We start from the raw sequence: 10,499 nt of genomic DNA, 5'->3' as shown, positions 1-10,499 counted from the left end.
AAGCAGGCAGCCCTAAAACAGGCTGGACTGCAACAAGAGGTGCTGAGGGGCCTTGGAAGAGTTGGGAAGCTTCTTGTGAGAGAGAGCTGAACAGGCCTGGTTTAGGGATTCCACCTCCAGCTTAGCCTCAAAACATCTGTATGGCTCTCCTAGTAGGTCATGTTCCTTTCAAGCCTCAGTTTGGTATGTGTAAAATGGGGATGACAATTCTATTTGCTTGATGATGTTATCGGGAGGGTAAAATCTGTTGGATGACCGGATAGGGGAAACTGTAAAGTGGAAAGGCAACACTATGTAAGTCAGGTTATTATTTAGAATCAGTGGAATTCTGACTGGTAGAGAAGAGGGGAGACATGTCCCCAGCAAAAAGGATGTGTGGAGCAAGAATATTTCTGACACATTCATTCATGTATTTTTATTGTGCACCCACTTAGTAGTGCCAGGTACTGGCCCTGAGGAAGAGGAACCAAAAGTCACTTAGACTAAGGTGCAGGTGGATGAGTTCCTGGAATGCCACACTCAAGAATAGGAACTGTGTCAAATGGGCAGTAGGGACCCATGCTAGGAAGTGGTGACAGAGAGGCCTTCCCACAAGACAACTGCAGGAGACCCCTGGGAGATGGTGTATCTGTTTCAGGGAGCAGCAGCCGAATGGGGGGAGGGTGGTGGTGGGCCTGTGCAAAAGAGAGGACACTTTGGCCTTCCTGCCCAGCCCCCACAGCCCACCCCAACCAGCTCTCTGCCTATGGTCACTCAGCCTTCAGCTCTTCTCGTTGCCTAGGGTTTCTCAGTTGCCTGTGGTCACCTCTCCTGACTCTAGACAATAAATTAATAAGTAACATATATAGTTTGTCAGATGGTACTATGTGCTGTTAAGAAAATAAACAGGAATATCATCATGAATCACTCCCCAACTTTCTTCTGGCCTTTACCTAAATGCTACCTTCTCAGTGAGGCTTCCCTTAACCAAGGCATTTTACTTTTTATTTTATTATTTTTTCATTCTCATCTGAGGATGTTTATTGATTTTAGAAAGAGGAAGAGGGAAAGAGAGAGAGAGAGAGAGAGAGAAGGAGAGATTGATGTGAGACAGAAACATTGATCAGTTGCCTCCTGTACACACTCTGACTGGGGACCAAACCCAAAACCTAGGCATGTGCCCTGACCGGGAATCAACCCACAACATTTTGGTGGCAATGCTCCTTCCAACTGAGCCACCTGGCCAAGGCTGAGCAAGGCATTTTAAATTGCACAAAGTTGTGCTGACATTCTTATTTCTCTTTGTTCACTTGTACTTATTTGTCTGCTTCACTGGAACGTAAGCTCATGAGGAAAGAACTAATTTACTACTGTACCCATAGCTTTTGGAATATTCCCCGGCTCAGATATTTGCTGAATGAATAAATTATTATTTCCTCTAACAGTTAAAAATAAAACAAAATGAAACTCTCTAAACCTCTTCTTTAGAAAAAGGAGACAGGATAAGTTCGCACAGAGCTGACATGAGCATTCTCTAACTTACGTGTTTTGCAAAAGTTGGAAGGAGGGTGTGTTCAGTCAGGAGGGTTTATCTTCTGATTCCACAAGATTAACTGCTTTTGTAATCACAGAGCAAAGAAAACCCTGTTTTACAAAGAAAAGGGAGTGCTAGATTCTGGTGGGCAGCTTACCCGGGTTCTTGGTCTAGCTGCTGGGAGAGGTCTCCTTTGTCAAGGTTGGCTGCTTGCACAAGGATTGGGGTACTGGGGTTCTCTTGCTTCTTTGCTTGCTCCCCTCTGGCACTCCCTGAAGGCCACAGAGGTCTCTAGAAGGTTTGAGCATGGGTGTCAGCATACCAGGTCTACTCTTGGCTCACCCTGTGACAGTGATGAACCTATGACATAGGTCTTTTCTCTCCTGCAGGACTTTGGTCAAAATTTTGTGTGATAATAACAAGGTCAGATAACTGGACACAGGTCATATAGTGAAAGAGCTGGGACTTAACCCCACGGAGTCAGGGTCCAAACCCTGTGCTGTTAGTTGCTACTCTGCTGCCTCCTTAAGTTCTTTTTCTGGCTCAGGTACCCTGCTAAGTGCTTGAAAAACATAATTTCCTCTTGTTCTCAAAGCCATGCCAGGAGCTGGGCGTGCTCTTCTTCTTCTGTTTACAGCTGTGGAAATCAAGAAGTGGGGTAAACGATAACTAGTCTCAGGTCACAGCCAAGTTTGCAGACAGGATCTGGACATAGGTCTGAGGGACTCTGATGCTATTTCATTCACTCTTGCTCCATAACATACCATACCCAAGTGCAGTGCTGTGAAACAGCAATTTAGTCATGCTCCCAAGATTTCTGTGGTCAGAAATAAGCTTGTCTTTGCTCCACAGTGTTTCAGGCCTCATCTGGGAAGACGCAGTTGCTGGAGGTGACGTGACAGGTGGGACTGGAACCATTGCAGGATCCCTTCACTCACATGTCTGGAGGCTGTGGATGGCTTTCAGCTGTGACCCCAGCTGGGCCGAAGGCTGGAAAGCTAACAACATCTATCTTTTCCATGTTGTCACTCCATGTGTATGATCTTGGACTTCTGCGCAGCAGGGTGGCTGAGTTCCAGGACCCCAGGGAGAAAGGTGGAGGTCACAGCATTTTCTGATAGCACCACTTCTGCCATACTTTATCAGTCAAGGCAGCCGTAAAGGTCCTTGTGTGTTCCAAAGGAAGACACAGTCCCATGGCCCCCATTTGGTGGGAAGGCGTCAGGGCCACACAGTAAGGAGAGAATGTGGGATGGGAACTCTTGCTGTGACCATATTTGGTAAGTAAAATGTGAGACAAAAGCCTAGCATCAGCAGTCCTAAACTTCATTGTATGTTAGAATCATTTTTCAAAGTCTCAATGCCCAGGGTATACCCCAGACCAATGAAATCAGCATCTCTGGGAGTGGAAGCCAGGCATCAGTATTTTCTTTTATTTGTTTCTGTTTTTTATTGGTTTTATTTACTTTATTTTATCTTTTCCATCACCATTTATTCCCCTATACCCTCTTCCATCTTCATCCACCCCCTCCCCTCTGCAATCATCACACTCATGTTCATGTTCATGAGTTCCTTCTCTTTTTTCTCTTTTTTTTTGTTCAATCCCTCCACCCCCAGGCCCCTGCTTCAGTATTTTCTTTCATTTCTGCGTGATTACAATGAGGCTTTCTCCCATGCTTGCAAAGCACCTGGCAGAGTGTCTGGCTTGTGAACAACCAGTGTTTCTTCAAGTGTAAACACCTATGACTGTTCGTACACAAGGTCACTGTAGGTAGTGCACAGGTGGACTTAAAAAGTTGTAGTTAGGCAGGTCAAGATGGAGACATAGGTAAACACGCTTTGCCTCCTTGCACAACTACAGAAAAAATTACAACTAGAATGCAAAACAAATATCACCCAGAACTGTCAGAAAATTGAGCTGAATAGAAATCCAACAACCAAGGACTTAAAGAAGCCACATTCATCGAGACAGGTAAGAGGGGTGGAGATGCGGAGAGAGGTGGAGAGACATGGAGAGGTGCAGCGCCTCAGGAGTTGCTGGCACGGAACTGTGGGAGTGATGCCCAGAGAGGTGGCGGAAGGGGCGGTCCCACATTCACGGGTGGTGGATAAAAGTCGGGAGGGGTACCTGGGAGTGAGGGATCCCAGCCCCAAACCACACCACCCAACAGGCCAGGGTTCCAATGCTAGGAAGATAAGTCCCCATAACTTCTGGCTATAACAACCAGTGGGTGTTGGGATGGCAGAAGAAACTGCCAGGTTATCAGGAGACTCCTCTTAAAAGGCTTGCATGGACTTAGGACTTACACAGACCAACTCCCTCTGGGATGCAGCACCAGGGCAACAGCTGGAAGGGTACAAGTGGCATAAGGGGAGAAAGTGAAGAGACTGGAAATAGGGTGAGTACTGGGAGACAGCTTCCTCCTGGGAAAACCTCCAGTAGCCAGGCAGTGGCATTGTCCCCTCCCTGAAACATCCCCCCACACAGAGCCACAAAGCAGTGAAACCGATTGCCCTGACCCGGAGATCATCTAAGGCTCTGCCCCACACAATTTACAGGTGCCTTTTCTGCAATAGGACATGCTAGTAAGACAAGGACTCAAAGCAGCCCTACGTAATACACAGAAACAAACACAGAGAGGCTGCCAAATTGAGCAAAGAAGTATGACTGAATTGAAAGAACAGAAAAAGACTGCGGAAACATAATTAAGCAAAATGGAAATAACCAACCTATCATGCGGAGTTCAAAACACTGGTTATCAGGATGCTCAGAGAACTCATTGAGTACAGCAACAGCATAAAAAAGACCCAGGCAGTAATGAAGGTTACATTAAGTGAAATAAAGAAAATCTACTAACCAATAGTGGAGAGGATGAAACTGAGTATCAAATCAGCGGTTTGGAATATAAGGAAGAAGAAAAGCATTCAATGAGAACAGCAAGAAGAAAAAAGAATTTAAAAAAATGAGGATAGAATAAGAAGCTTCTGGGACATCTCAAAATGTACCAACATCCGAATCATAGGGGTGCCAGAATGAGAAGAGGAAGAGCAAGAAATTGAAAACGTATTTTAAAAAATAATGAAGGAAAACTTCCTTAATTTTGCAAAGGAAATAGATACACAAGTCCAGGAAGCACAGACTGTCCCAAACAAGTTGGACCTAAAGAGGACGACACCAAGATGCATCATAATTAAAATGCCAGAGGTTAAAGATAAAGAGAGAATCCTAAAAGCAGCGGGAGAAAAACAGACAATTATCTACAAAGGAGTTCCCATGAGACTGTCAGCTGATTTCTCAAAAGAAACTTTGCAGGCTAGAAGGGACTGGCAAATATTCAAAGTGATGAAATGCAATGACCTACAACCTAGATTAATCTACCCAGCAAAGCTATCTTTTAGAATTAAAGGGCAAATAAAGAGCTTCCCAGACAAGGTAAAGCTAACGGAGTTCATCATCACCAAGGTTTTATTATATGAAATGTTAAAGGGACTTACTGAGAAAAAGAAGAAGGTCAAAACTATGAACATTCAAATGGCAACAAATTCACTACTATCAACAACTGAATCTTAAGAAACAAACCAAGCAAACAGCCAGAACAGGAACAGAATCATAGATATGGAGATCACTTGGAGGGTTATCAGTTGGGAGGCAGAAGGGCTGAATGGGGGAAAAGGTGCAAGGATTGAGATGCATAATTGGTTGGCACAAAGTAGACAGGGAGATGTTAAGAATAGTATAGGAAATGTGAAGCCAAAGAATTTACATGCACGATGAATGGACATGAACTAAGTTTGGGGATTGCTGGAGGGAATGGGGTACCGGGCAGAGGAGGGCAAAGGGGAAAAATCAATAAAATATACTTAAAAAAATTCTAGTTAGGCATTTCTTTTTACAGTTATCTTCTAACTATGACAAGTGTTGGTTTCCATTTTTGTTGGTCATGTAATTTCCTCTTAAAATACATTTGAGTACAAAAGGTAAGGAGGTAGAGGTAATTTTTAGAATTCTAAATAAATAATGGTATAGCTCGAATGACAGGGCAGAAACCACAAAAGTGTTGTGTGAAAGATGAAGCTGGGAAAACCCTGTGGCAGATCATTAGTAATGGTAGCTGTGACTATTACTATGAATAGTATTATCTATAAGGATTTCTAGCTGAAAATCAACTTTGTGTGAATCTGATATTTTAAAAATAGACATCTAAGAGCTGCCTTTGAGAATGGATTGGGCAGAAGAGGACCAGGGTGTTTGTGAAGCAAATAAGGAGCTCTGTAGTAAGTTTCCCTATTCTCTGCAAGGAGCTGGGAATCCTTTGAATGAATTGTGGCAACCTGAGGGGAAAATTTCCGGAAGCCCCTGAGGGGGAAGAAAAGCCAGTCATCTCTCTTATTCTCAGGAGGAACCCAAGAAATTGGGGAAACAGATATTGCATGTAACCAGGAAATGAAAAAGAAAGGGTATAGAAGAAGAGGGAGTGGAACAGAAGAGGGAGGACCTGGATGGGTGGAGTCAGGATCAGGTTCCTGTCCTACGGAGACCCTAGACCTCATGTGAGTTTAAGCCGGTCCCTGACCCCTGATCCACATGCCCTCCAAGGCCTTGAAAGAGTGGTACTCTAACCCTGGGATCCTTTCAGACCAAACAGTCTCTAATTCCAAGAACTCTCTGGTTCCTGGAACACCCATTTAATGGCATTCCAGGCACAGGCTGTGCCAAGGAAGGGCGAGGCCAGGAAAGGCCAATTAGAGGCCATGGGTGGGGGTTAGCATGTGGGCACTTCTGGCAAGCATCAAAGGACCCAGCATCCAGGGTGTGGCCACAGTCAGCAGGGACAGAGCACTTCCCAGCCAGTTTTCTCCTTTGAAGCAGACGGAGAAGAGGATAGTCTCACCATTTGACAGGTGAGGAAACTGAGGCTCAGAAGGAGTCATTGACCAGAAATTAACTAGCTTCGAGTACTCCTCATTGTCAGTATTCATGGTTCTTTTCAGACGCAGAGTATAAAGGGGAAAGCCCAGGTGTAAAAAATCAGAGAGACCTGAGTTTAAAATTCCAGCTTCTGCAGGTTTTGGCTGTGTGATTTTGGGCAAGTTGCTTAACTTCTCTGAACTTCAGGTTTTTGATCTATATAATGGGGTCAATAATAGTATACCTATTGGGTTATTATAAGGATTAAGTGAAACAATGTCTATAAAACACCCATCACAGAGTAACAGCCCATTACTTGGAAGATGTTGCTGTGATTTTCGAAGCTGACGTACCAGATCTGTGCTGGCCTGAGAGCTCAAATGCCCCATGCCATTTGCCTCCTGAGTTCACCAGCTGACAAGTGTCCCCAAGGTCTGGTTCCCATCATACCAGGCTCCCATTTGTCCCTCTGTGCAGTGCATGCCTTCAACCAGGCCCTGGTAGTACAGTAGGCATCCAATAAACATTAATTGAATGAATAAATAACTTGTGGGAAGCGGGGCTCAAGGGGAAACCTGAATGAGCTGTATGCCAAATGGCTGCGAGGCTCTGGGCACAGGCTTGAGCCCATGCGATCCAGAGAAGGCGACTGGCTGGGGTGGAGGTAAGGAGACAGGCGGTGGTGGAGGGAAAGTCTGGGAAGACTGAAGAGAAAGAGGAGTTTGAGCTGGGCTTTTTGGGATGGATGGAGTTAAAGGCATCTCAGACAGAAAGGACCAGAAAAACAGAAACTTGTTCAGGGGCAGGTAGGAGAGTCAGGTTTCAATTGCTCTGAGAAGGAATCAGGCAACGCTCCAACGCAGCTAGTTCCCTGTCTAATGATATTCAGGCAAACAGGTGAGTCTAGTAGGAGCAGCTGGGGCTGGGCTGGGAGACTGACTGTTAATGTGCTCAGTCAGAGACCCTGGGACTGTTCTTAGGCTGGACTCAGTGGGGGCAAAGGATAGAGATTCCAGAGGTTCAAGGTGGGTTTAGCCGGCTGCGCATGAGTTGCTGCTCCAGCAGAAGCCTTGTTCCTCTGTCTGTATTCTTGGTCCCTCAGAACCTTCGCTTCCCAAGTTCTGTCGCCTATAGCTCACATGGGAGGGGCGGGAGAAGAGGAACAGGCTCCACTCAGGGCTATACTTAGGGGTTTTCTCCCCCAACATATGCTGAGTTTGTCTGTGGAAAATGTTTCTTGCTAGTTTTATCCAGCATTCATTGACCCTCTCCTGCTTCCTTTAACGATAAAACCCTGCCTTTGCCAAGTTTGGCTAACACATGGCTAAGTAGCTAAATATTAGATTTCCCAAACCTTTCTTGTAGTTGGGTGTGGCCATGTAACTAAATTCTGAGAAGATGTAATGTGTTCTACTTTTAGGTTAGATCCTTAAAAATGAATTGGCGTGGCCTCCCCTGTTCCCATCCCTGCTCTCTTTCTACCTGCTGGCACTGGAGCAGCTTGGGCCTCAAAGTGGAAACCATGTTTTAAGGGTGGCAGGACCATGAGCTAAAGGCGTTAGAATCCTTGACACGGTGCAGTTGCCATTTTAGTCGAGGAGTGCTTGCCCTCAGAGCTGTTCTGTGACAGAGAGATAACTTTCTATTCCAAAGTTTTAGTTCTGTCAATATAGCCTCTTAGCTCCAATCACTCTTCTCATTTGCTCCACGTTCCTCTAAAACCCTGGTTCTGAGACTGATAATACCAGGTAAGAATCATCCTCCTCTAGCTAACCTCCCAGAACCCTGTCCTGGCAGCCCCCTGAGCAAAGGGTCCCATATCACTTGAGGACCATAAGAATCCTCGAACTTGAGCCCTGAGGAACTTGGGGTAAGTCCCTTAATGTTTTAAGTCTCAGTTTGCTCCATTTTGCAGATGGCACCAATAAACAACATTTTCTAAAAAAAAGGTGGTTTTGCCCTAGCTGGCATGGCTCAGTTGGTTGGGCATTGTACTGCAAAGTAAAAAGTTGCCGGTTCGATTCCCTGTCAGGGTACAGGCCTGGGTTGCAGGCCTAGTCCCCAGTTGGGGGTGTGCAAGAGGCAACTGATTGATGTTTCTCTCCCTCTCTTTCTTCCTCCCTCCCCCTCCTTCTAAATAAGTAAATAAAGTCTTTTTTTAAAAAGGTGGTTTTATCTGAATACAAAATAATCAACTAGATTGTTATTCCCAGGATGAAGAGGAGCTGGGGAGGGGTTGTTTCATGAGCAGCATTAAAAAGGAGCAGAGGAATGCCCTTGCACCCCAGAAGAGACCACAAACAATGTATGCACCAGAACGCATGCATGCCCAAACCAAACCAAAACAAACACACACTCACCTCTACAGGCCCCTACAAAGTCTGAAACTCCCAGAACATAACCAGATACAAACACTAACAAAAGATGCTCATTTGTTCCAGCACATGCAGACACATGCAGAGCCACTCACAAACAAAACTACAGAGAAGACAGAAATGCATGCAGCTGCTGCTGCTGTACTTTATTGTCACTGCCACCCCAGGGAGCTCCGGTTTCTTCAGCATCTTTCTTTTGGGGGTACCTTCATGACTTTGCCTCTCCATTCCCTGCCTCTTGCTCCCTATTTTGCCCTTTTTATGGAGCTGGGGGTGCTTCCTTGGTGACCCCTCAGAGCCTCAGTCCTGTGGGGTAAGTCCTTGGGATGGGGCGGGAGGCAGATAGGCCTGGATCCTGCTCCAGATGCTGATTCCTCCGTGGTCCTGCCACCATTGCTATGAGGTGTGCATGCTCTGGCTGCATCTGGGAAAGGAAAGCAGTTGTTGAAAGGGCTGGAGGCCTGGTAATCCTGCCTTTCCTACTCACTTGTTCTGTGACTCCAGAGAAAGATCCTAATCTCTCTGGGCCTCAGTTTCCCCCTCTAGGAGGAAAGGGTCTATATTTCCACCTTGGCTCTGGTCACTGGGAAACTCAGAGTCAAACGTATGTCTCATTTCATTCCACGCTGAGACACCAGTTCTCTAATCCCTCCTCCCCACCCAACCACAAGCATCCAGTCCTGTCCTTTCAAGGCAGAGGGACCTCCACTGGCTCTCTGGACTCCTTACCTCCAGCTCTGTCTCAGGGCTGTGCCCCTCGCTTTTTCCGCTCCATATTCTGGAGCTTGGTCACCAGCTTCCTCTCGTGCCCACCGGGGCTGAGGCGGTTGGTGTTGGCAGCAGCTTCTCTCTTGGTGCGACCTTTCCGGCCTCCCACTCCTGGGAACCGAGGCAAGGGCCCAAGTTAGGTGGCTGGAGGCATGACGAGAAGCCACAAAGGAGAGGCAGGGTTGGGAGTGCGGGTGGAGGTGGAAAGAGCTCAGGTTGGAGTAGGGAGGCTGGGGGCTGTCACCACATAGCTTTGGGGCAGTCATGGTCTCTATTTCCCTGTCTGAGGAAAGAGGGTCCTCCAGATGATCTGTTGTTGCTCCAATATTCTAGGCATGTGTGAGGCCCCAGCGCTGAATAGGACAGTGCTCAGTGGATGCAGGGTCAAGAGGACAGGTTGGGAAGGGTGAAGGGTGGGGAGAAATCCAAAGAGGGGATACTAGTTTCAGGGTGGGGGTGGGGGTCAGAAGTGGGAGGACCTGAAAGGTGTCAGGGCCAGGCCTTACCCAGGTAAGAATGAGCCAGGCTGTAGAGGTCGTACTCATCCAGGTTGGGGTCTTCGTCCTGTGGGCCTGGGGGCTGCCGTGACGAGCTGCCTGCTCTGGGGAAAGAAGCCATCACGTCTGACTTTCTCTCTCTCTCTCTCTCTCTCTCTCTCTCTCTCTCTCTCTCTCTCTCTCCTCTCTCTCTCGCCTTTTAAATCTTTGTTTGTGTCTGGTTTCCTGGCACCTCCCAACTTACTGGATCTGACTTATAAGGCCACGTCTCTTCCTCAGCTTGAAGTCTGGCTCCAGCCCCTCAGGCCCAGTCTGATGCAATCTGGCCCTTTCCCAGAACCCAGTCCAGCAAACACTAGTCATGAGAGCGGACAGAGTCTCGTGAGTCCCAGCCCCCCCAGCCTTCTCCCTCTCACTGGGGCTCGCCCAGCTGGGTG

At 46.9% G+C, this 10,499-nt stretch overlaps 1 protein-coding gene across 1 annotated transcript; it reads right to left on the bottom strand.

Moving 5' to 3' along the window:
- Positions 1 to 8,918: 8,918 nt before the first annotated feature.
- On the bottom strand, positions 8,919 to 10,243 carry NUPR1 (nuclear protein 1, transcriptional regulator). Its single transcript, XM_024560449.4, has 3 exons — positions 10,072 to 10,243; positions 9,527 to 9,676; positions 8,919 to 9,221 (listed from the first exon to the last, which is right to left on the bottom strand). The coding sequence occupies exons 1-2, from the start codon at positions 10,181 to 10,183 to the stop codon at positions 9,540 to 9,542; spliced, it is 249 nt and encodes an 82-aa protein (XP_024416217.2). The 5' UTR covers positions 10,184 to 10,243; the 3' UTR covers positions 8,919 to 9,221; positions 9,527 to 9,539.
- Between the last annotated feature and the right edge of the window lie 256 nt (positions 10,244 to 10,499).

The sequence above is a fragment of the Desmodus rotundus genome, chromosome 1 (genome assembly GCF_022682495.2).
Source record: "Desmodus rotundus isolate HL8 chromosome 1, HLdesRot8A.1, whole genome shotgun sequence".
Taxonomy (NCBI): Eukaryota; Metazoa; Chordata; class Mammalia; order Chiroptera; family Phyllostomidae; genus Desmodus; species Desmodus rotundus.
Note: the sequence above shows the minus strand (reverse complement) of the source record. Positions and strands in the feature narration are given on the sequence as shown.